The 27,345-nt window shown below is 46.0% G+C and overlaps 1 protein-coding gene across 2 annotated transcripts in view; it reads right to left on the bottom strand.

Moving 5' to 3' along the window:
- The window catches only part of XPO5 (exportin 5), a 404,361-nt gene that overhangs the window by 151,487 nt on the left and 225,529 nt on the right, over window positions 1-27,345 (bottom strand). For both annotated transcript variants that reach the window (XM_029592834.1, XM_029592835.1), the window contains one exon: window positions 6,811-6,992. In XM_029592834.1, the coding sequence (XP_029448694.1) occupies window positions 6,811-6,992 (182 nt within the window). The remainder of the gene's footprint in view (window positions 1-6,810; window positions 6,993-27,345) is intronic.

The raw sequence follows: 27,345 nt of genomic DNA, 5'->3' as shown, positions 1-27,345 counted from the left end.
TTGACCCTTGCGGCCTACTGGCCGTCGACCGTACAGCGGCTCGATTTTTTTCTAGGGCCATGGCGTCAGTGTTCCGTCGGTGCCTGGACTGTACTTGTACCATGTCCATTATAGACCCCCATAAAGTCTGTGTAATGTGTCTTGGATGAGAGCACGTCGTCTTGACCTGCACCAAATGTGCCCTAATGACACCAAAAGGTCGCAAGGCCAGAATGGAGAAGATGGAACTTCTCTTCCGTGCTCAAACCCCGACTCCGTCCATTGCATCGACGTCGTCTGAACCGGCATCACCACCGGCCGGTGACCGACCGGCATCGACGACTTCTCAGCCTTCAACATCCTCTACTCCCCCCTCAAGACCAAGGGGATCGTAGGGAGAAACATCGCCATCGGCACCGAAAGACTTGGACCATCGAGGGAGCGAAATCATCGACCTCGCCATCGTCCGAGCCGCCGTCAAAGAAACCCCGTCCAGAAAAGGCCCGGCGGTAGAAATGGGCAAAAGGAGGCGCTAGGGACTAGCGCGTCCCTAGTGCCTCCTTTTGGCCCGGAGCGGCGGCTGTCAGTGGGTTTGACAGCCGATGCTCAATTTTGCCGGCGTCTGTTCTCGAGCCCGCTGACAGCCACGGACTCGGAAACCGGATGCCGGCAAAATTGAGCATCTGGTTTTCGACCCGACTTAAAAATTTTTTTTTTTTATCCTTCGGGACCTCCAACTTAATATTGCCATGATATTAAGTCGGAGGGTGCTTTTTGTGCACTTTCCCGGTGCCGGAAGAAATTAGCGCCTACCTTTGGGTAGGCGCTAATTTCTGAAAGCAAAATGTGCGGCTTGGCTGCACATTTTGTTTTCTGAATCGCGCGGGAATACCTAATAGGGCCATCAACATGCATTTGCATGTTGAGGGCGCTATTAGGTTCAGCGGGTTGGACGCGCATTTTCGGCCCCTTACTGAATAAGGGGTAAGGGAAAACGCGCGTCCAATGGCGGGTTAACAGTGTGCCCGTAGGTCGGGGCGCTTGATAGTTGTTTCTGTATGGATTGAAGCACTAAGAGTTTCTGCCGCTGGAAGATTGGGGGAAGGGTCGCTGGTTTCTCTTAGTCCTGTCCTCCGGGAGGTGCGGCAATGGGGGCTCGCCCCATTTGTTGGCCAGTTTCTCTAGCTCTCTGCCGAACAGGAGGGATCCTTTGAAGGGCATCCTTGTGAGGTGAGAGTTGGAAGATGCGTCGGTTGACCAGCTTCGGAGCCAGAGTTGTCTCCTGGCAGCCACCGCAGATAACACTCCTCTGGCCGCAGTATGCACCAGATCGGAAGCAGCGTCCGTAAGGAATGATACTGCTGGTCCCATGACTTCTCCAGGGGTGTTGCTCCTGGTCTGAGATAAGCAGACACGAGTCACTACGGTGCAGCAGGCCGCTATTTGTAGGGACATAGCGGCTATGTCAAAAGACTGTTTAAGGATGGATTCCAGGCGCTGGTCATGTGCGTCTATGAGCGCTGCTCCTCCCTCCACAGGGATAGTAGTGTGCTTCGAGACCGCACAGACCTTTTGGGTATGTCAGGAGGTCTTTGGCCGCCGGGTCCAGGGGGTACATGGCTGCCATAGCTCGTCCCCTTTGAATGAGGACACTGGACCACTCCATTCCAGTCAATTAGCTGCTGGACGGTTTGTAACAGAGGGAAATGGCGAGAGGTCTGGCGGAGGCCCTCTAGCAGGGGATTCGGCTTAGGCTTCCCCAAAGCACCTGGGCCCGAGATAGCGAGCTCCCTCAGGCTGTGAGTGACCAGGTCTGGGAGCTCATCCTTGGTGAAGAAGCGTCGCATGGTTCGGTGAGGCTCTGTCCCCGGGGGAAGTTCCCCCTCTTTTAGGGGCTCTGCTTCCTCTTCAGAGTAGTCCGAGTCCCCATAGGTGGGGCTTCTGGGCGGTGGAAACCTTTGTCTAGGCCTCGAGGGGCCTGGGGCATACAGGTCTTCTGGCGGCAAATGTGGCTGATCAGCCAGAGGTTCCGTTTGCATGTGAACAAAGGTATGTAGCCCTTTGAAGAACTCCACCCATGAGATAGACGCTGGATCCAAGCCAAGCGACGCTGGGTCCCTGGGGGTCCCTGTCTGCGGGGGTGTCCCGCTGGGATTTGCTAAGTCCGGGGTACCCACCGAGGAGCTATTACTCGGCCCTGGGTGGGACTGGCCCTGGGCTGGATAACCCAGGGCCTCCTCGCACTGAGCGCACAGGGCGTTGGCCTCCTCGCTTTGTGCGGCTCTGATATGGCATGCTGGGCAGAGGCCTTGAGCCTTTATCTCTGTTTCCGGTGGTGCCATGGTTATCGGCGCATAACCCCTTATGCGCTCCGGAGCGTCTAAGATATGCATGTGGGTTGTGCGCGCAGTTGTGCGCCCAAGTCGTGGTTATGTGCTCAGCCCGGTAGGTGTGCGGCGTGCGTATATCTTATGCGCACGGCCCTTGTGCGTGTAACTTTATGCGCACAAGGATTATGTGCGTGTAACTTTATGCGCACATGTAATTTGTGCGCCTAGCTAGACTTATGCGCTCGGGACGAGCCGACGAACAGAGCGGCGAATAGGGCCAAGATGGTGACGGTGACCACGCGGGCAATATGACGACCACCTCGGAGGGTCTCCACGTGGGTAGACACTTGAAACTAACTGGGGCCTGGCCCTGCTAGGGCGGATCAACCCGGCGGCACTGGTCCCGGCTGGCAACCTGTGCGACTCCTCGAACCTCGGAGACCGGAGTCAACGCTGAGGATTCTCTACCTTACCTTGTCTTCGGCGCTTCCCGGTTTTGTTCCGAGTGGTCTCCGGCTGCGGGGGGAGAGGGCAAATACCTTCACCGCCACGCTAGAGGGGGCACTGCTGCCTCTCAGCAGCACCCGGGATCAGGGGCTAGGTCCTCGCTGTGATTCAGCCGGACCGAGGCTCACCTCCGAGGGACCATGGAAATCACCTCAGGAAATCTCAACTGGGGGAGGGACCCGAGGGTATCACTGCAGGAGAGCGGGGCTCGTCTTCAGAGGTAGGTTTTCTTCAAAAAAATTTTTTTTGGGGGTTTTATATTTTGAGTTGGTTCTAACGCTGTGAGAGCATGCAAATAGTCCCTAACTGCTATGGAGATGGGAAATACTGAAGAGCTGCACTTCCTGCAGGGGTATATGTAGTAGGGCTGACGGCAGATTGAAATCTGATCCGTCTCCAACTGCTATCAGGAGTACACTATATCCACTGGTCCTGAGTCCATCTGCTGCACGCTAGGAAATAGCAGTTATGAATTTATCCTCTAGGAACTTATCCAAACCTTGTTTAAACCCAGTTACACTAACTGCTGAAACCACATCCTCTGGCAATGAATTCTGTTTTAATTCCAAGGCTTAACTATGTGCTGAGTGAAAAAGAATTTTGATTAGTTTTAAATGAGCTACTTGCTAACTTCATGGAGTGCCCCCTAGTCTTTCTACTATCCGAAAGAGTAAATAACCGATTCACATCTACCGGTTCTAGACCTCTCATGATTTTAAAGACCTCTATCATATCCCCCCTCAGCCGTCTCTTCTCCAAGCTGAACAGCCCTAACCTCTTTAGTCTTTCCTCCTAGGGGAGCCATTCCATCCCCTTTATCATTTTGGTCACCCTTCTCTGCACTTTCTCTAGGGCAGCTATATCTTTTTTGAGATGCGGTGACCAGAACTGTACACAGTATTCAAGGTGCGGTCTCACCATGGAGCGATAGAAAGGCATTATGCCATCTTCTGTTTTATTTTCCATTCCCTTCTTAATAATTCCTAACATTCTGTTAGCGTTTTTGATCATCACAGCACACTAGGCAGACGATTTCAATGTATTATCCTGCAAGGTAAGGCTGGTCTCTCGCCCCAGTCGCACTCACTCTGCCTATTCACAAGCCAGGCAGAATGCACGAACTTACCTGCAGCAACGTGCCTCCCTCTATTCACAGCCATACCAGAAGCCAGCAAAGGGAAGAAGAGGGGCAAGTGATCATCTTAGACCTCCTGACCAAGTCCAAATCTGGCACAGCACCTTAGGAGACTCAAGCTGCAAGCCTTTTTTGTTAAACTTCTGCTTCTCTATAGCTCCTACTGCCAGAGCTATCAAGGGAACAAAGTCCCCTGGAAACCTCCTGGTGCTTGACCCCTTTGGTGCGGGAACTCAGTTCCCACTCAATGGATTCCTAAGGATGAAGGGAGAATCAGTCTCACCAGGACCCATCACCCAGAGTGTTCCCAAGACTTAGCCTATGCTCCACCAGGAACCTGGGCCTAAAAGTCCTTCCTGGGAACGGCCTATACATCGCTACAGTACCAGTCCACAGGTCTGCACTTTGTGCTGGAGACACAAACAGTGAATCACTGAAAACAGCGCCAAACCTCTTACAGGGGGAATGAAGCCAGCTCTGAGCTGTTATTCTGTCTCCATCTTCTGACAAGGGGTAGATAACTCACTTGTTTGGACTGGTCTGGCATGAATACGGAAGGCAACCTCACCCAACTCGCAATGCTGCTGAAGAGCGATTTTCAGACAATGGCTGATGAGTCTTCAATCCCTTGGAGCCACTGAAGCTCTGCTAAAAATGACAAGCTCTTTTCATTTTTTTTTTAAACTTTATTAACCAAGGATACCACCAGAGGAGAAAAATGCAAAAGAAACCCAAGGACGAGGGCAGGGATGGCTGAGGTGGTGGTGGGGGGAGAATGGGGAGGAGGGAGAAGGGAAGTACAGAAAAAGAAACAAGGGAAAAAAAAAGAGGTGTGCTCAGATAAAAGGCTCTTCTGTACCTTTCACCTCCACACAACTTGAGCTTAAGGGCATTAGAGAGACTAGGGCCTGCTCTGACAAAGTAAGCACTGGGAAGCAGAAAAAAGAACACCTGCTCAACTGAAGACCGAAAAGACACCCTATCAGACCAGGGCCTTTCTCCAACCCCGAGCCCACCCTGGGAGTCTAAAATCCTGCGGCACCAACCAGTCTGAACCATCTGCTGGAGACAAAGAATCCTGGCATCTACATCACTGGAAAAGGCTTCTCTCTCTCCATCTGCGGGCAGCTTGGCATAAACCCATGCATCTGGACTGGCACGACCTTGAGAGTGGAGCACTCCTGTCATCTTATCCTACCATAGCATTGGCGATTAGGGCCTGGCAGGCTGTTTCCCCAGTGAATTAATGGAAAGTATAATACTCCCTTAAAAAAAAAGGCAACGTTTGTTTTTCTGAACCAGTCAGTAACTGTTTAAAGCAGTGTCCTTGAACATCAAGAAAGCACATTGTACTACGCTAAAAACAATGCTGACTTCCCTACATGTAGGGATTCTGTGTGACTTTCAATGATGCATGTCTGATGATTTTGAAAGCCCCCTCTTCCATAGAGACTGAGGTCAAAGCATACTGGTGTTTATATAGCAACCTAAAATGCACTGAGCATGAATACAATAGTAAGGGCTGAAGAGGGACCCAGGGCAGTGGTTCAGAAGAAACAGCATGGCCCGATTAAAAAGACACACACACCACTTGTTCTACCACTAATGCAGTGCTATTCAAATTCATTATATTTATTCCAGTCAGCCTCTTCTAGCTCCTGACCTTGCAGTCCTATCAAAGCCTGCAACATGTATCTTATTAGCTCCTCGCCTTCCATGTGATTATGGACTTTTACTTGCCACTTGCTGAGTTTTATCTATTTCTTATTGCTTTTCCTGCCACCTTTTAGTAAGTCTCACAGACCAGTCAAAAAACATCTTCTGGTTGTCCAGCAACTCCTGGAGTGCTGTAATCTCCTGTGGCACACCCAGCCCACAGAAGTTGGGTCAAGGAATAGAGAGAACATTTCTGATGGGCTGTTAGACCTACCCAAAAATAAGACTAGTTTTTGTTGCCTCATTTCTTCTGTCTCCCCAGAACAGGGACTCTGCTACCATTGGAGATCTGTTTGCATTGCCCAACCTCCCCCTCCATGTGACAGAGACCTGTGTTGATCCTTTCCTCCTTCCTATTTTTCATTTAAATGAGAGCCTGGGAGACCAAAGAGACCTTATCTGTCAATATCTTCTACAGGGTGGCACATGGAATAGTAGCCTGCCTCCAATGCATTGGTATTGGAGGCAGGCTACATTTCCATGGGCCACCCTGTACTACCCTTCCCCTGACACAACCTTATCCTTTTGCAACTGGCTACTAACCCCAATGAAAGCAGCACAGCTGTTAGCCAAGACAACAACAAGAAAATCTTACCAACATCAGCAGCAGGTGCCACTCCAACATTTCAAGTCTAAAATTTAGTAGTTTAGTTAATTATTCTGCACATAAAGCCTAATGAGAAACAGAAGTGCAAATAGAAAAGATGAACCCAGGATGAGCTGCCATTGCTTTGCATGGCAAATCAAACTGGAGGAGCAAATGAAGTCAGACAAGCTCACTGGGAAGAACAAATGGATTCAGTGACATCTCCCACTGGACACAATGAAAGCTGGCACTGCTGGAGGGACTGACTGACAGCCCCAGCACAAGTTTCCATTGCTGAGAATGGAAACGAGGGAGTTGGGCGCTGGAGAGAGGGAGGCGCTGGAGAGTTGAGTCCTGTTTCTTTGGGGCTTCTGGCTTTCCTCAGTCCTATTCCCCACGGAGACCAGTGAAGAAGAGTACTGACAGGGGCACTCCCAGCCTGTGCTCCCACTGCCTTCAATGGGAGAACAAGCTTGGAGCACAACATACAGATCAGGCATTACTGGAAAACAGGCTGGCACAGTCTGCAGTTATTGTGTCACGTCAACTCGACCCACCTTATGAGAGCGAGCAAGTTGTCGAGAAGTTTCAGGACCTGCTCAGTGCAGGGGTTACGGTAGATCGGATTGCCGCTGGGCGTGCAACCGACCACAAATCCTCCAGCCTTAGCCTCCTCCAGGTCACTGGGCCAGCGAGCCCGTTTCACAACTCCCAGAATGGTGTACACGCAAAAGCTGATCTACAGCAAAAAATACATAAAGATCAAATAAAAGGGGAGAAAGAAAGAACAGACAAGGAGCGAACTCTTCTCAGAACACAGGAGAAAGAACTGGAGAAATGCCTCACTTGAAAGTCCCTAGCACTGCGAGAAGACCCCCTGCGCCACCCGAGATCTTCAGGTACAGTTTGCATTTCTGAATTTTGCCACTGTTCATCACCACAATAATCTGTTTGAAAAATGCTGACTCACAATCTGGAGCTGCGCCCATAATCTGCATATTTATTCACATTTGTATTCTACCCCTCCCCAAAACCCGAGTACTTAAGCAGACATTTATCAGGTCACAATCTGAGATCAGATTACAAAGACTCCTAAAGGATAAGCCAACTGCATCATAGATTTAGTAATTTCCCCTAACTTTTCTAGGATCTTTACACAATCTGATCTTGAAACTCCATTTAAACTCCATCTTCACCAGAAATTGGAGAAGTTACTTACCTGATAATTTCGTTTTCCTTAGTGTAGACAGAAGGACTCAGGACCAATGGGTTATGCTCCCCTGCAGCAGATGGAGATGGAGTCAGGTTTCAAAGCTGACGTCACCCTAGATCCCCCTGCAGTGACCTCAGCCATTCAGTATTCCATTCAAAAGCCATTGTGGACCTACTATTGAAAAACTTGAATAAAACTAAATTGACTAACAATGGATAACCATGACTGTACTCAACCAAACAAACACTGAACCCAGCAAGTTTATAGATGCCCTGATCGAGGGATTGGGTGACGGCTTACCTGTAAATCCCTTAGAATCGATATCCACTCCACGAGTGAATCCTTGGCACTGTTCTTGGGCAGCCAAGGGCAGGATGCCGAGTCCATCTGTCTACACTAAGGAAAACAAAATTATCAGGTAAGTAATTTTCCATTTCCTAGTGTGTAGCAAGATGAACTCAGGACCCATGGGATGTACAAAAGTTACTCCCGATCAGGGTGGGAAGCTGGCTGCGGTCCGGTTAATACCACCCTTGCAAAGGCTGCGTCCTCTCAGGCCTGTACATGCAGGTGATAGAACCTGGAGAACATGTGCAAGGAGGACCACATCACCACTCGGCAGATATCAACGAGAGACAGCTGTCTAGCTTCCGTCCATGAGACCGCCTGAGCCCTAGTGGAATGAGTTTTAACCTGGGAAGGTAATGGATTTCCTGCCTCCACATAGGCTCCCATGACCACCTCCTTAATCCAGCGAGCTATGATAGCCCTCAAAGCTGGTTCACTCTGCTTCCTTCCACCGTGAAGGACAAACAGGTGGTCCTGTCTTTCAGACCGGTTTTGAAACTTCCAGATACCGCACCAAAAGTCTACTGATATTCAAATGATGGAGGCGGCGGTATTCTTCTACATCCTTGTGCCTATCTAGGGATGGCAACGAAATGGACTGATTCAAATGAAACTCTGAGATTACCTTGGGCAAGAAGGATGGAACAGTACGAACTTGTAACACTCCTGTAGTCATCCAGAGGACTCCCGACACAATGCCTGTAGTTCAGAGACGAGACGTGCCGAGTATATAGAGACCAGGAACATCGATTTCAGGTTTAACAAGCGCAAAGAAAAACTGCGCAGTGGCTGAAAGGAGGGCCCTGCCAAAAACTCCAATACTAGATTATGATTCCACAAGGGAACCGGCCACCTTAGAGGTGGCTGGAGGTGCTTTACCCGTTTCAGGAAATGGGCCACGTACGGATGAGCTGACAGGCGGATTCCGTTCACCTTGCCCCTGAAACAAGACAGCCGCTACCTGGACCTTCAAGGAGTTAAGGGTCAAATCTTTATTCAAGCCATCCTGTAAATATTCCAGAATTAGGGGGATTTTGACGGTCCGAGGGGAAACACCTGTTCTTCGCACCAGGTCTCAAATACTCTCCAGACCTGCACATATGCTAAGGACGTTGAGAACTTCTGTGCGTGGAGTAAGGTGGCAATTGCTGCCGCCGAATATCCATGCTTCATTAGGCGAGCCTTCTCAATGGCCAAACCGTAAGACAGAATAGAGTTGGTTCCACGTGAAGGACAGGTCCCTGTGCAGTCGGCGGCACGGGGTGTGTGTGTGTGTGTGTGTGTGTCTCCACTAGGGGTCTCCGCAGGTCCACATACCACGGATGCCTGGGCCAATCTGGAGCTACTAGTAGGACTAATCCCGTGGTGCTCGATTCTGTGAATGACCCTGCAAAGCAGGGGCCATGGAGGGAAGGCGTATATCAAGTCCTCTTCCAGCCAGGTCTGAACAAGTGTGTCAATTCCCAGGAACCACTGATCTCTTCTGTGACTGAAGAATTGGGGAACCTTCGGATTGTGAGATGTGGCCACCAGGTCGATGGACGGAGGCCCCAAGGATCTACCACCAGCTGAAAGGCTTTGGCCGACAACACCCACTCTCCTGGATCCAGACTCTCCGTGCTTAGAAAGTCTGCTCTGACGTTGTCTTTTACTGCGATGTGGGAGACTGAGATCATCTGTAGATATATTTTTGCCCATTCCATAAGGAGATCTACCTCCTGTGACACTTGCTAGCTCTTGGATCCCCCCTGGAGGCTGATGTAGGCAACTGTTGTTGCGTTGTCCGACGTTACGCGGATCGATTGACCCTGGAGTATGTGGCTGAAGGGTAGACAAGCCAATTTGACTGCCCGGATTTCCAGGCAGTTTATGTTCCAGAGTGCCTCTTCTTTAGTTCCAATGCCCCTGGGCCATCAGTTCCCAACAGTGAACTCCCCAGCCCCGGAGGCTCGTGTCTGTCTTGAGGACCAGCCAGTTCGGCAGGGACAGGGTTACCCCTTGACCAGATGAGCTTCCTGCAGCCACCACTGGACCCAAGAGCAGACTTCCATCAGTAAGTGGAGGCGAATCGATTAGTCTTGAGACAGCAGGTTCTAACGTGACAGCAGGGAGCGTTGAAGTGGTTGCATGTATGCCCTCGCCCACGGCACTAGCTCCAGGGTTGACGCCATCAAACTGAGGACCTGAAGAAAGCTTCACACTGGATGCATCATGTTTGTCAATTGATGCACTTAGGACATTAACTTCCTTAGCTGTGTGAATGGGAGGAAGATCTTCCCGTGCTTGGTGTCGAACCAGACTCCCAGATATTCCAAGGACTGGGAGGGTTTGAGACTGATTTTGTCCAGGTTTATGACCTAACCGTGTACCTGAAGCAGGGAGGTCACCCTGCTGGTCACCCGGAGACTCTCTTCCACGGACTTTGCCCGGATTAACCAATCGTCCAAGTACGGGTGCACTAGGATTCCCTCTTTTCTCAGTGCAGCCGCTACAACCACCATAATCTTGGAAAATGTTCTTGAACTGAAAATGGTGATCCAGTACCACAAAGCATAGTAAATTATGTTCTTGCCAGATTGGAATATGAAGATAGGCCTCGGAAAGGTCCAGGGAGGTTAAGAACTCTCCCGGTTGTATGGCCATTATCACAGAGCGCAGAGTTTGCATGCGGAAATGAATCACTCACAGGTGTCTGTTGACACTCTTGTGGTCCAGGATGGGGCGAAAGGAACCCACCTTCTTGGGTATGATGAAATAGATGGAATAACGCCCTTGTATTTTCCTGGGGCTCAGGTACTGGAATTATAGCCGTCATCCTGAGGAACCTTACCAAGGTAGACTCCACTGCCTGCTTCTTGAGCTGGGAGTGGCATGGAGATGATATGTACATACCCGAGGAGTGCTGTGAAAGTCCAGCGCATATCCTTCTTGTATGACCTCCATAACCCATTGGTCCGAAGTGATCTCGACCCACCGCTGGTAGAAAAGGGACAGTCAATCCCCTATCTCCTCGTTATGAAGGTGGGTCGGCAAAACTTCATTGGGGGATTTGGGATGAACCCAAACTTACCCCTCTCTTGGGTTGTCAACTCTGAAAGGATTGAGACCTCCGAAAGGACAGAGACCTCTGAAATGGCCTCTGAATCGAGTTTCTGTATGGCCGAAATCATTGGGAGCCCCTGGATTGACCCCTCATGGGCGAGGGGCACTGTAACTACTTTCTCTTATCTTCTGGTAGCTGGGGCACTGGAGATTCACCCCATTTACTGGCCAGCTTTTCCAATTCGTTTCTGAAAAGGAGTGATCCCTTTAAAGGGCATCTTTAGAAGTTTGCCTTAGAGGTTGCGTCTGCTGACCAATTTCGCAACCATAGCTGTCTTCTGGCTGCTACCATTGAGACCACTCCTCTGGCCGAGGTACAGACTAGGTCAGAACCCACATCAGCTAAAAAGGTGGCAGGTTCCATAACCTCTCTGGAATTCACCCCTGAGTCATCCACCTCCCGAGAGAGGAGCAGGACTGAACGAGCTACCATGGCACAACAAGAAGCAATCTGTAAGGTCATTGCTTTTGCATCAAAGGCCTATTTAAGGATGGACTCCAGTCGCCTATCATTCGCATCCTTCGAGGCCGCTCCTCCCTCCACTGGGATAGTTGTTTGCTTCAAGAGGGTGCAGACCAGCGCATCCATTTTAAGGAAACGTAGACATTGTCTAGCCGCCGGATCCAGTGGGTATAGAGCTTCTAATGCTTGTCCACTTTTAAACGCTTCAGGGGCATCCCATTCCAGGTCAATCAACTCCGGGATGGCTTCCAGCACTGGAAAATAACAAGAGGCTTTCCATAGAGAAACCAGAATGGGATTCTTCTTTGGATCAGTCATACTGCCCCAGGAAATCCCAGCATCTTCAGGGTCTGGGAAACCAGGGCTGGCAAGTCATCCCTATGGAAAAAATGTAACATGGACCGATATGATTCTAAACCCAGTGGGATTTCCCCATCTTCCAAAGAATCTGGATCCCCCTTCTTCGTCCATGCTTTCCAGGTCCCTGCCAGGGATACCTTTGGTGAGGCAAGGCATGTCTCGAGGTCTGCAGATAAGGCTGGGGTCCCATCAGGACAGGGGCAAATGAAGCAGACTGCACCTGTACGAAGGCTGGAAGGCCTTGAAAAAAATTCCACCCAAGAGAAGGCAGCCGGGTCCATGCCTAGTTCAGGAAGCACTGAGGTAGGTGCCGCTGGATTTCCCCTCTCCCATGGAAGACCCAGTTTCGGGATTACTCAGATCCGGGGTACTTTGGGTTAAGGTTGTAGCTGACCCATCCTCTGAGGAATCCAGGCTTAGCAAAGTCTGGGGAGGCCAACTCTCCCCAGGCCTCCTCACATTGCTAACGTAAGTAAGAATCCAGGTCAGACTATGTTACCCTAATATGACAAGCAGCGCAGAATGGTGATTATGTTTCTTTGCTGCCGGAGCCATTAGGGACGATAAACTGTGTGTTCAGCCAGCTTGCGCTTATGTACAGATTTCGGGCGCCTAGGCGGGCCACTGCGAAGCGCGCGAACAGCCCATGCGCCCGGCTTTACCTAAATTCTGCACCTGGAGAGTTGTGTGCGTACATACGAGCGTGGCGTTGTGTGCAGAGCTGGCACGAACAGCGTGTACTGATGCTCTATGGTGTGCAATACAAGATGCAAAAAAACGTGCAAGATAGTGCCGCCGCAGCCTACCACTCGGTGTGCCTATCAAACCTAAAGCGGGGCCTAGCCCACCAGGGGGCTGCTCAACCCATTCGGAAGCCTACTTCCCCTTACCCCAACAGGATCAGGAACGACATCGGCATGGCGCGCCGAGCAAGGAGATCTGAGGAAGTCTTACCAAAATCCCTCCAATGTCTCTGAACCGGGAGGAATGCTTTTTTTTTTTTAAACTACCTGGGCTCAGCATTTACCAGCTGACTACAGAGAATGTCTCCATCTGCAGGGGGAGAGGGCTTTGGCCATCACCACTGCACTTTGCTTCCTGCACCCGCTGCGTTTCAGCTGCTTCAGCAGCAAAGTCCATGCCGGGAACCAGCTACAGGACCAAGGCACCCCTCTGAGGGATCTTGGAAATCACCTCAGGAACTCTCAACTGGGGGAGGGACCTTTTAGGTATCACTGCAGGAGAGTGGGGCTCAATCTTTCTCCAATTTAAAAATAGAATTTCTTCTTCTAAAGGGTACAGCGATCCCCACAGAGAAAGTACGTCCAATTCCATTAGGAGACGAAGAGATACTGAAAGGGTGAGAGGTCACTGCAGGGTTGTATCTAGGGGGGACATCAGCTTTGAAACCTGACTGTCTCCATCTGCTAGCAGGCGAACATATAACCCATTGGTCTTGAGTCCATCTGGCTACATGCTAGGAAAACTTGGATTATGAGTGGGGCTACTAACTATGTATTTCTGGCCTATCACTAATCTACATAGTCCCTTTCACCTCAAGACGATTTTAATATGTACTACAATCACAGATATTCAGAATAGCATGCAGCCACCTCCAGAATGAAGGGACCTGCTACTAAATCATACACAGCACAGCAGCTTCAGATCACCCAGCAAAGTCCACCATGGTGTGCTAAAAACCCTTAGAGCTCTATGGCTGGCAGAGGGACAACACTGAGCATTCCAGAATGGCAGGGGGACCCACCATCAGCAAACAATGGTTTTAAATCCTTTAAGAACACACATCTGTTCCTAGCATCTCACGAATGCACCCACAACTACAAACCTGTTTCGCTTGGAATGGAAAGACAGCTTTGTAGAGTTAAATGCAATGCAATGTGCTGCAACTACAGCTTAATTTACAGCATGCACAAATGCTGACTGGGGAAATCTACCCAACCAGCAGCTGCCACATCACAAACACAGGCACCTCACGTTTAGAACAAGATCATGCTAGGCAGCATTACAAAGTTCTACTAAAGTTTCACCTCTGATAATGCAAAGTCTTGGAGCCTTCAAGACAGAAAACTTGTAAATACAAGTCCAGTGCTACACCAAACAAGGTATAAGAATTTATACAGGGACTGAGAGCAGGATAATACGGGGACTTCAGGAGGCTGGTCACCGAGGGACAGCGGACTCAGCCACTAGTACAAAGGGTTTAGTCAGTCTATCACTCATACCATCGTCACATGAACAAAAATAACCAACCTCCTACCAAAATGGATATGGCTTAATCTTTTGGAGGTTGTGGTCAGGAGTACCCATGGCCTGGTTTAACCTTTTAGTGTCGTCAGGTGTACCTGTGGGATTAGCTTGGTGGTGTAGTGACAATACTGTACACTGCCATATGAGATACTTAGATTCAATTTCCTTACATAGCTTAGTTTCATGAGCAAGCAGGGGCTGAGGATGCTGCAGAGGCAGCATTCAGCACACACGGGCCGATACAGTTAACCCTCTATTGGATGCACGTTTTCGACGTGCTAGCGTTACCCCTTATTCAGTAAGGGGCCGAAAACGCGCATCCAACCCCCCGAACCTAATAGCTCCTGCAACATGCAAATGCATGTTGATGGCCCTATTAGGTATTCCCATGCGATTCAGAAAACAAGACGTTCAGCCAAGCCGCACATTTTGCTTTCAGAAATTAGCGCCTACCTTTGGGTAGGCGTTAATTTCTTCGGGCACTGGGAAAGTGCACTGGGCACTGGGAAAGTGCACAGAAAAGCAGTAAAAACTGCTTTTCTGTGCACCCGAAAGTTACCAAAAGTAAAAAAAAAAAAAAAAGAAATTGAAGTCAGCCCGCGGCTCGAAAACCGGACACTCAGTTTTGCCGGCGTCAGGTTTCTGAACCCGTGGCTGTCAGCGGGCTCGAGAACAGATGCCGGCAAAATTGAGCGTCGGCTGTCAAACCCGCTGACAGCCGCCGCTCCGGTCCTAATTTGCTTAGTGAATCGCACGCACAAGAGAGTGGGCGTTCGCCTGCTCTCCCGCGGACTTTACTGTATCGGCCCGACAGTGAGGAAGGGAAAGCAGAGCTGCTTACCTGTAACAAGTGTTCTCTGAGGACAGCAGGATGGCAGTCCTCACACATGGGTGTCATCATTGGATGGAGCCCGATTTGGAACTTTGATCTCAAAGATTCTAGAACTTTCAATCATGATTTACTGAGCATGGGCAGCTGTAGTCATCACCCTGCCCCGTAGGCAGAGTCCTCAGTCCTTGGTATAGTTAATACATGGAGAATCCAATTTCCAGGGGAGGCAGGCGGGTTTCGTGAGGATTCACATTCTGCTGACCTCGGATAACACCTGTTACAGGTAAGCAACTCTGCTTTCTCCGAGGACAAGCAGGATGTTGGATAATTCCCAAGCTATATGCTGCTGAAAATCAGGAGAAATGGGGGAAACCCTTTAGTGTGGAAACACCACCATTTACCCTCCCATTTTTCTGTGAGGCAGCCAACCCATAAGGGCTCTAAGAGGGAAGAGAGATGGGTTTTTCACCTCAAAGAGACTGGATGAAAGACAGGTGTCTGAAGACAGGGGCGTAATGCGAGCACAGGGCAAGAAGCCCACTAACCGCACACAAATGAACACAGTCAGCTTTCTAACAGTGAACTCTGACAAGCATCAGTACGCCTAGGACCCAGAGGATACAGGCAAAGGCATATATTTCCAAGTGCAAGAGAAAAAAATACTTGAATCAAGACAGCTTCTTTTTTTGTGAGTCACAAGGCAACAGAAACTCAGCTGGGGTTGGAGAACCCAGCAGAAAGAAAAACTGCTGTTTGTCAACAGAGTAAGATGATGGACTGAGCACGTAGAGCAATGCCCAAAGTATGTCCAAAAGGAACAGGAGCATGGAATCGGCATGTCCAGCCAGAGAAGTGACGGCAAGGAGTATCTGGGTCTGCAGCAGATCTCTCCCGCCAAACTACTATAGGCACAAGATCTCAGCTCCAAGGTCAGATGGGATAAAAAACCAGAGTGTCTAGGCATGAAAGGCCACTCCACCCCAGGGAGCCCCACTCCAAGATGCTGAGCAGGGCAGTGAGCTGCTGCCAAAATGCAGCTGAATGATGTACTTCACCATCAGGGGAAGCCAGGCAAAAGGGAAGTGCCTCGGCCAGGGAAAGGATCATGCAACAACCACCCCCATGCGCACCCTGGCTTTCATCTGGACTGTCAGACTGAAAGAGGAGGTGAACACCACAAGGAGGAAGCCTGTAAGCTGTAGAAAATGAAGATGGGAGACTTCCCAACAATACAAATCCCCCTGCCAATCCCTGCAGGGAGCTGCTGCTGAGGCGGATACAGCTCAAAAGGCACATCTCCCCACAGTAAAGATACTGAGAGGGTCCTAGACTTCAGTGGGATGAGAACAACTTGAGGAAGAAGTCCATAAATCTTTCTGCTGACAGCAAAACCAAGACAGCTGAAAGAAGACTTCCTCACTGATCTGGGAACCCTGAGGATACCAGAGAAGAAACAGTGATCTGCAGAGCAGACTGCCCACCAACCAAGCCTAGGTATCAAGCCTATCGCTTAAGATAATCCATTGATCCACATGATAATGTTGTGGCACACCAGCAAAAACATCCCTATTGACAGGGACTGCTGTGTCTGCCAACGAACGCGTCAGAGTCACCGCTGAAAGAGGAGAAAAGAACTCGTGACTGCAATATGAGTGTGGTGCCGTTTTCACATGATCCTCCCCCCCCCCACCCCCCGAACTGTCGGAAAGCAAACATGTCAGAGAAGAAATAAAGGGAGGAGAAACCTGGCCAAAATGGTCAGACAGATGATGAAATGCTAGGAGAAATCAGGGAAGCAAACCAATTTGGTAGTGCGGTAATAATGGGAGATTTCAATTACCCCAATATTGACTGGGTAAATGTAACATCAGGACTTGCTAGAGACATAAAGTTCCTGGATGTAATAAATGACTGCTTCATGGAGCAATTGGTTCAGGAACCAACAAGAGAGGGAGCTATTTTAGATTTAATTCTTAGTGGAATGCAGGATTTGGTGAGAGGTAACGGTGGTGGGGCCACTTGGAAATAGTGATAATAACTGGAAGGGGGACAATAGGAAAATCTACAGCTCTAACACTATTTATTTATTTATTTATTTAACAACTTTTAATATACCGACGTTCGTATGGCACATCACGCCGGTTTACAAGTAACTCAATTAAAGGAGGAAATTACAATGAACAGGGGGCAGGGGATGGGAGCAGGCCAGAAAAAAGGAGGGGGGTAAGGGAGACAGGAGAAGAGAGAGAAAGATAGGTAGCGTGAAAGAGAGTAAGGAACAACCGTCAAAAATAAGAGATAGGAGGAACTTATTTACAGAAGGGACTATTTACAGCAGTTACAACTAGCAATAGATTAATTACATCGGATACAATGAGCAATTGTATCCGATGTAATTAATTACATGTAATTAATTAATTATTAATATAATATAATATAATATAATAATTAATGTAATTAATTAATTAATGTAATTAATGTAATGTAACACTAAACTTTCAAAAGGGAAACTTTGATAAAACGAGGAAAATAGAAAAAACTGAAAGGTACAGCTGCAAAGGTTGTGTTCAACAGGCATGGACATTGTTTAAAAATACAATCCTAGACGTGCAGTCCATATGTATTCCACACATTAAGAAAGGTGGAAGGAAGGCAAAACGATTACCGTCATGGTTAAAAGGTGAGGTGAAAGAGGCTATTTTAGCCAAAAAAATCCTTCAAAAATTGGAAGAAGGATCCATCTGAAGAAAATAGGATAAGACATAAGCATTGTCAATTTAAGTTTAAAATATTGATAAGGCAGGCTAAGAGAGAATTTAAAATGAAGTTGGCTGTAGAGGCAAAAACTCATAATAAAACTTTTTAAAATATATCCGAAGCAAGAACCCGGTGAGGGAGTCGGATGGATTGTTAGATGACCGAGAGGTTAAAGGGGTTCTTAGTGAAGATAAGGCCATTACAGAAAGACTAAATGAATTCTTTGCTTCTATGTTGACTAATGAGGATGTTGGGGCGATATCGGTTCCAGAGATGGTTTTCAAGGGTGATGAGTCAAACGAATTGAACGAAATCACTGTGAACCTGGAAGATGTGGTAGGCCAGATTGACAAACTAAAGAATGGCAAATCACCTGGACCGGATGGTATGCATCCTGAAGGAACTCAAAAATGAAATTTCTGATCTCTTAGTTAAAATTTGTAACCTATCATTAAAATCATCCATTGTACCTGAAGACTGGAGGGTGGCCAATGTAACCCCAATATTTAAAAAAGGCACCAAGGGCGATCCGGGTAACTATAGACTAGTGAGCCTGACTTCAGTGCCGGGAAAAATAGTGGAAACTATTCTCAAGATCAAATCGTAGAGCATATAGAAAGACATGGTTTAATAGAGCACAGTCAACATGGATTTACCCAAGGGAAGTCTTGCCTAACAAATCTGCTTCATTTTTTTGAAGGGGTTAATAAACATGTGGATGAAGGTGAACCGGTAGATGTAGTGTATTTGGATTTTCAGAAGGCGTTTGACAAAGTCCCTCATGAGAGGCTTCTAAGAAAGCTAAAAAGTCATGGGATAGGAGGCGATGTCCTTTCGTGGATTACAAACTGGTTAAAAAGACAGGAAACAGAGAGTAGGATTAAATGGTCAATTTTCTCAGTGGAAAAGGGTGAACAGTGGAGTGCCTCAGTGATCTGTACTTGGACCAGTGCTTTTCAATATATATATATATAAATGATCTGGAAAAGAATACGACGAGTGAGGTTATCAAATTTGCAGATGATACAAAATTATTCAGAGTAGTTAAATCACAAGCGGTTTGTGATACATTACAGGAGGACCTTGCAAGACTGGAAGACTGGGCATCCAAATGGCAGATGAAATTTAATGTGGACAAGTGCAAGATGTTGCATATAGGGAAAAATAACCCTTGCTGTAGTTACACGATGTTAGGTTCCATATTAGGAACTACCACCCAGGAAAAAGATCTAGGCATCATAGTGGATAATACTTTAAAATCGTTGGCTCAGTGTGCTGCAGCAGTCAAAAAAGCAAACAGACTGTTAGGAATTACTAGGAAGGGAATGGTTAATAAAACGGAAAATGTCATAATGCCTCTATATCACTCCATGGTGGGACTGTACCATGAATACTGTGTATAATTCTGGTCGCCGCATCTCAAAAAAGATATAGTTGCAATGGAGAAGGTACAGAGAAGGGCAACCAAAATGATAAAGGGGATGGAACAGCTCCCCTATGAGGAAAGGCTGAAGAGGTTAGGGCTGTTCAGCTTGGAGAAGAGACGGCTGAGGGGGGATATGATAGAGGTCTTTAAGATCATGAGAGGTCTTGAACGAGTAGATGTGAATTGGTTATTTACACTTTCGAATAATAGAAGGACTAGGGGGCATTCTATGAAGTTAGCAAGTAACACATTTAAGACTAATCGGAGAAAATTCTTTACTCAACGCACAATAAAGCTCTGGAATTTATTGCCAGAGGATGTGATTAATGCAGTTGGTGTAGCTGGGTTCAAAAAAGGTTTGGATAAGTTCTTGGAGAAGTCCATTAACGGCTATTAATCAAGTTGACTTAGGGAATAGCCATGCTATTACTGGCATCAGCATTATGGGATCTACTTAGTGTTTGGGAACTTACCAGATCCTTGTAGGCTGGATTGGCCACTTTTGGAAACAGGATGCTGGGCTTGAAGGACCCCTGGTCTGACCCAGTATGGTAATTTCTTGCCTTATGTTCTTAACCTACCCTCATATATAGAGTGCCACTCAACTCGATACCAGTAAGAAAGAGCTGTTCAAAGAGAAATTATGCATGTTGTATACAGCAGGTATCCAAAGAGGCACTTCCCCTATGCGAGAGGAATCCTCATCTGCTTCTAGGGAGCAGATTTTCAGGAAAGGGAATCCCTAACTCTACGAAGATTCCCGATCTGGGCAGCTCATCACCTTCCACAAGGTAAGAGCTCTCAACAGGCAGTTTTCATATCCTGTGCAAAAACAAAGGGTGGCTGCTACTCAGGCTAAGCTGACATAGAGAATGGGATGTAAAAGACAACCCATTCTCTGAGCAGAAAAATGCACAGAGAAAGAACCTACTGAAGGCACCTCTTGAAAACCAAAAGTCAGATCTTTCACCCCCGAGGCAAACTACTCAACTGGATCAGTTCAATTCCTGAAACCCTTCTCACTGTTGGGACGAGAGTGGGGCACAATTTTTGACTTATGAGATCTTCAGGGTGACTGGAACAGTCGCTGGTAGCAGCCTAAGCGGACACTAAGGCCAACATGCCAACTAGGTGCAGGAAAAAAAAAAAAAGAAGCAGCAAATGTAACCCATCTGGCCCACGTTGCTGCACTGATTCATGCAAATCAAGGGCTATATAGTCACCCTGGTCGCCGCTACACACTGGAGAAAGAATGCGTTCAGGGAGGTTCCACTTAAAGGGGATCCAGAACGTAAGCCAATGAAGGAGAAGGCTGTAAAGGTTTCATCAGCTCCTGAAAGGGGGAGGTACTCTGGTATCTACCCCAAAATGGAGTGAATAGAATCGTATTCTCGACCAAGATCTCCCAGTATACCGGCAACTGCAGCGCACTGGTATGGGATGTCTTTTAGCACCAGAAGAACACCCGCCAGCGGGCACCTAGTAATAGTGGAGCCCCCTTAGCTTCATCTGCATCCTTTAACAGCAGCGCTGTACACCCGCGATGCAGTACTCTATCAAACTGAAAAGACGTGCATGCATGGAAAGACGCAGCACCTGTGGACATAGAGGTCCATGCCATGGCCTGCTCCGATGATGCACTAGAGAGGCAGCAGCAGTCACCACACTCAAACAAGAGCAACGGTACCGCCCTTTCATGGCAGCACCTCCATAGTGTCCATGGTACTTGCTGGCATAGACTCTGTCCGCAACTCCTACATGCCAGATGGCAAGGACACCTGTGGCGCTCAACAAAGTGGAAGGCAGTTCCAGAACTGTGACAGCCTTAGTTGTGAGGAAAGCAAAGCTGAACCCGCAACCACATGGCTTCGTGGAATAAGAAAGATTGCGGGACTTTGCCTGAGAGACAGGAAGGGAGCTACAGCTGCACATACTTAGTGGAGAATGCTGAAAGCTCTAGAATCTTTGACATCAAAATTTCTTGCTGGGCTCCACTGGATGATATCACCCATGGGTGAGGATTGCCATCCTGCTTGTCCTCGGAGAATACCTGTCACTGCACAATAGTAACACCCCATGGATGGGAATCAGAGTGCTCGTGCACCGGGTTTCTGAAGAAGGCACATTCTGAGTGGACCTTACTGAGAGTGAGAGAATGGAAAAAAAAAAAATCCATAAACCCGGGCTTCTCAAACATGTCCTGGGGGGGATTCCATAGACAGTCACATTTTCAGGGTATCCACAATGAATATGCACGAGATAAATTTGAATATGCCGAATTTCCATGATATGCAAATTTATCTCATGAATATTTATTGTGGATATCCTGAAAACCTGACTGGCTGTGGGGTCCCCAGGACAAGTTTGGAAAGGCCTGCCCTAAGCAAATGTGAATGGATGTTCTAGTTCTATTGGAAAATATCCAATAAAGAGGCTAAAATGTGTTTGAGGAATGATGAGTCTTGTAAAGTGCTGTTGAATTATCACTGCTAAAAATTCAATAAAATTTAAGTAAAAAAACCCCAAACCAAACAAAAAAAAACCCAAAAAACAAGGCCGCATTTAAAATAGACAAAGATCAGTGGACACTCACTAAAGGTTATAAATCAATGCCTAATATACAGTATATTTGGCGCCTTGCAATCACTACAAATTTATTCTGCAGGCTTAACAATTAATCATGGATCCCATTTTAATGTATAAACCAAACCATAGCATAATTCTTTAAGTAGCACCTATCTCATTGAGGATTGTAACAATCCAATCCATATCTTCCATCATGGGCTGTTTCACCAGATTATGGCTGCTTCAAGGAAAATAATGTATTGGCTTAATTGCTGAAACAGGTGAAAATCTCAAAGACAGTACCAGACTTCTCAATATGCCACATTTTAAAGATGATTCACTTCAGCAGGGGAATGATAACTGAAAAGCCACTGCTTTTTAATAAAAATACCTAAAGTACCAAAAAGTGGAATATAAAGCAAATAAATATTTATAAAATGACCTGGAAATGGGAACAATAAGTGAGGTGATCAAATTTTCTGATGACACTAAATTATTCAGAGTTGTTAGAGCACAAGTGTATTGAGAAATTGCAGGAGGACCTTGCAAAATTGGGAGACTGGGCAAGCAAATTGCAAATGTAATTTAATGTGAACAAGCGCAAAGTGATGCACTTAGGGAAAAGAAACCTAAATTATAGCTACAAAACACAAAGTTCCACATTAGGAATCACCACTCAGGAAAAGGATCCAGGTGTTACCATGGATATGTTTAAATCTTCTGCTCAGTGTGCAGCAGTAGCAGCAAAGAAAGGAAACAATGCTAGGGATTATTAGAAAAGGAATGGAGAATAAAACAGAGAATATCATAATGCCTCTGTATCACTCCACAGTGCAACCTCATCTTGTGTTCATATATCATACACAAACAGAATGCTGGGGATTATTAGGAAAGGAATGGAGAATAAAACAGAGAATATCATAATGCCTCTGTATCACTCCATGGTGCATCCTCATCTTGTGTTCATATATCATACACAAACAGAATGCTGGGGATTATTAGGAAAGGAATGGAGAATAAAACAGAGAATATCATAATGTCTCTGTATCGCTCCATGGTGCAGCCTCATCTTGTGTTCATATATCATACACAAACAGAATGCTGGGGATTATTAGGAAAGGAATGGAGAATAAAACAGAGAATATCATAATGCCTCTGTATCCCTCCATGGTGAGACCTCATCTTGTGTTCATATATCATACACAAACAGAATGCTGGGGATTATCAGGAAAGGAATGGAGAATAAAACAGAGAATATCATAATGCCTCTGTATCACTCCATGGTGCATCCTCATCTTGTGTTCATATATCATACACAAACAGAATGTTGGGGATTATTAGGAAAGGAATGGAGAATAAAACAGAGAATATCGTAATGCCTCTGTATCACTCCATGGTGCATCCTCATCTTGTGTTCATATATCATACACAAACAGAATGCTGGGGATTATTAGGAAAGGAATGGAGAATAAAACAGAGAATATCGTAATGCCTCTGTATCACTCCATGATGCATCCTCATCTTGTGTTCATATATCATACACAAACAGAATGCTGGGGATTATTAGGAAAGGAATGGAGAATAAAACAGAGAATATCATAATGTCTCTGTATCACTCCATGGTGTGACCTCATCTTGTGTTCATATATCATACACAAACAGAATGCTGGGGATTATTAGGAAAGGAATGGAGAATGAAACAGAGAATATCATAATGCCTCTGTATCACTCCATGGTGCATCCTCATCTTGTGTTCATATATCATACACAGAGTGCTGGGGATTATTAGGGAAGGAATGGAGAATAAAACAGAGAATATCATAATGTCTCTGTATCACTCCATGGTGCATCCTCATCTTGTGTTCATATATCATACACAAACAGAATGCTGGGGATTATTAGGAAAGGAATGGAGAATAAAACAGAGAATATCATAATGCCTCTGTATCACTCCATGATGCATCCTCATCTTGTGTTCATATATCATACACAAACAGAATGCTGGGGATTATTAGGAAAGGAATGGAGAATAAAACAGAGAATATCATAATGTCTCTGTATCACTCCATGGTGCATCCTCATCTTGTGTTCATATATCATACACAAACAGAATGCTGGGGATTATTAGGAAAGGAATGGAGAATAAAACAGAGAATATCATAATGCCTCTGTATCACTCCATGGTGCAACATCATCTTGTGTTCATATATCATACACAAACAGAATGCTGGGGATTATTAGGAAAGGAATGGAGAATAAAACAGAGAATATCATAATGCCTCTGTATCACTCCATGGTGCATCCTCATCTTGTGTTCATATATCATACACAAACAGAATGCTGGGGATTATTAGGAAAGGAATGGAGAATGAAACAGAGAATATCATAATGTGTCTGTATCACTCCATGGTGCATCCTCATCTTGTGTTCATATATCATACACAAACAGAATGCTGGGGATTATTAGGAAAGGAATGGAGAATAAAACTGGAGAATATCATAATGTCTCTGTATCACTCCATGGTGTGACCTCATCTTCAGTATTGCTCAGTTCTGGTCATCACATCTCAAGAAAGATACAGCAAGGGGAGGCAAGATGGCCACCGCCTAATAGCCCCGTGAGGACAGTCGGTGAAAGGCTGTTTTTCTTCTTGTTTGTTACTGCAAAAAAAAAAAAAAAAAGCCCCATACTAAAAGAAAGGGGAGACAGAGGGGTGAGTAATGACTTACCTCCACAGGATACCTCTCAGCCTTGTATCGACTTTTTTTTGGAGGAGCAATGGCTTCCACACCGGTGAGCTCGGTCGCTGGGAGAGACACGCTGGAGCGCGCGTCTCTACCCTTGACATTTCTCTGAGCCCCGGAGATCCGAAACGGCTCACACTCGCTCCTGACAACGACGCGATAGCAAGCAGCTTGACAGAGGCCAGGGCTCCTCGGGTGGTGTACCCAAGTGGAGCAGGAGTAACTGTTTGGGAAAGAGACCCCGGTGACACGCGAGGAGGAAGCGCCCATTTTGGAACAACTTTGGAGGAGGTGGATCCGCAATCACTGCAAGGGGACAACAGGGCTCAGAATCATCTAGCCTGCAAGGAATCGCGGAGTGTGGGAAAGGTATTATGGAGGAGGGAGAAGACCGATTGAGAACCATGATTGCAGGTACTGGAACTTCTAATGTGAATACAGGTACACTTGAGGGCATATGGTCAGCTCTGAGATCAATTGAACAATCCATTAAAATTTTATCTCAAATAACATTGGACATTAGAGAACAGATATCTAATAACAGCTTGGTAAAATCGTTTAATAAAAAAGTGGAAGACTTGGAAGAAAGATTTAATTCATCTGAAAAGGTGCAACAGAATTTAGTAGTGTCTGAAAAAATCTTTAATAAAAGACTAGAGAGAGTGGAGAATGCATTGAGGGCACATAATTTACGAGTCCTCAATTTTCCAGTACAACAGTTAACATCTCCCCTAGATATGTTTAAAAATTACATGCTACAGATTTTAAAGATCCCAGAGTGCATTACCTGTCATCGTTAAAGCTTATCTTCAACAGAGAGATCAAGTAACAGAACAAGCATCAGCTGGGCCTCAACCACAGAATTTGGACTTAACAAATTTTTCGGAATCTTCACAGGACTCAGAAATTGTCCAAAGAAACCCACTGCTTATTTCATTCGCTTTTCTTTCTGAACGAAATCACATATTAAGATTATTCTTAAGAAATAGGCAGGCACTTTTCTTTGGTCATCCAATCTGGATCTATCCAGATGTAATAAAAGTAACACAAATGAGACGCAAGGAATTTCTTAAAATGAGATCTGAGGTCTTACAGTTAGGAGCTAGTTTTGTGTTAAAATATCAATCAAAATGCTGTATTCAACATCGTAATGTTAAATATGTTTATCAAGAACCAGACCAGCTCAAGGCTTTCTTACGGTCATTAACCCAAGGAGCCTCTAGTACTGTTTCGGCAACAAGATAGAATTAAAGCCATTGCACTATTGGGATTACGGCCATATACTAAGTATTAAGATACTTTTTTTTTTTTCTTATATTTGACACTCTTTTCTGCCTCCCCTTTATTACTTATAATTTTGATGATGGTAATCACTGAAAATGATTGTAATCGATATTGATATTGTTTAATGTTCTAAGATACTGTTGTGAACCATCAACTATTTTTCTGAACAAGAATTGTCTTGGGTTAATTTCAAAAATTTTGAAAAGAAAGAATTAAAAAAAAGAAAGATACAGCAGAAGTAGAAAATGTACAGAGAAAGGCAACAAAAATGATAAAGGGGATGGAATGATTTCCCTATGAAGAAAGGCTGAAGAGGTTAGGACTCTTCAGCCTGGAGAGGAGACGGCTGAGTAGAGATATGACAGAGGTCTATAAAGTAATGAGTGGAGTGGAATGAGTAAACTTTAATCGGTTTACTTTTTCCAAAAGTACAAAGATTAGGGGACACACAATGTTTCTAGATGATACATTTAAAACTAATAAGAGAAATTTTTTTTTTTTTTACTAAACGCATAATTAAGCTCTCAAATTTATTGCCAGAGGATATGGTGAAAGCTATTAGTGTAGTTGCATTTAAAAATGGTTTGGACAAGTTCCTGGAGGAAAAGTCCATAAACCATTATTAAGGTGGAGGGAAATCCACTTATCCTTGGCATACATATGGTGAGGAAATTTACAAACAGTTGTACCTACCTTTGATTCTAAATTTGAAAATTGTCTTTTCTATTTTGCAAGTCTATGGAGAAATTCTTATATGATAATTTCCTTGAGTCCAGCATGGAATCTGCCCACCCCTTGGGATCCTGCCAGGTACTTCTGACCTGGATTGGCCACGTTGGAAACAGGATACTGGGCTTGATGGACCTTTGGTCTGACCCAGTATGACTAATTTTATGTACTTAAGGAAATTACTGCTGAGAAGTCTGAACACACAACCACTCACAAGAAAGAGAGGACCAACCACTAAGTAAAAGCATACTATGCAAAGATTGGCTGGTTTAAGATGACCAATCAGAAAGTATAAGTATTCCAACATTCATGCTCATTAAGACTGTGCTTAGCACATATCAGAGTTTACAAACAGTTGTACCTATCTTTTTGTATCTATATTTGAAAATTGTCTTTTGTATTTTGCAAGGCTATGGAGAAATTCTTACATGATAATTTCCTTGAGTCCAGCCAGAACAGTCCAGGTACATGAGCTATGCTTCCCAGCCAGCAGATGGAGACAGAACAACGGGTTTGCTGACATCACGCTATACAAGCTCCCATGCTGCACTCAGTCTGCCAGCATTCCATATAATAAGCTACAAGATACAAACTCCCCAGCCATAGAACCATAGGCTTCCAGGGAACAACACATTTGATAAACACACAAGATCAGAACCTTTCACACATTCAAAGGTAAAAAAATAACAGCTTCTTACCTGAGTGGAACCAATAGTGACCCAACTAATGTTGTTGAGAATTCCATGCTTATTTTATCATAGGTAACAAAAAGCAAAAAATATCCTTGGCAGATAGGGATGGTTCTGTACTGGTCTGGCTGGACTCAAAGAAGAAATTATCAGGTAAGAATTAATTTCTCCTTCCTCTTCATCCAACCATAACATAAGAATTTGCTACATTGGGTCAAACAGAGGGTCCATCAAGTCCAATATCTTCTTTCCTACAGTGGCCAATCCAGGTCACAACTACCTGGCAAGTTCCCAAACAGCAACTAGATCCC

The sequence above is a fragment of the Rhinatrema bivittatum genome, chromosome 3 (assembly GCF_901001135.1).
Source record: "Rhinatrema bivittatum chromosome 3, aRhiBiv1.1, whole genome shotgun sequence".
NCBI lineage: Eukaryota > Metazoa > Chordata > Amphibia > Gymnophiona > Rhinatrematidae > Rhinatrema > Rhinatrema bivittatum.
The sequence above is the reverse complement of the archived record's forward strand: the minus strand, read 5'-3'. Positions and strand labels throughout refer to the sequence as shown.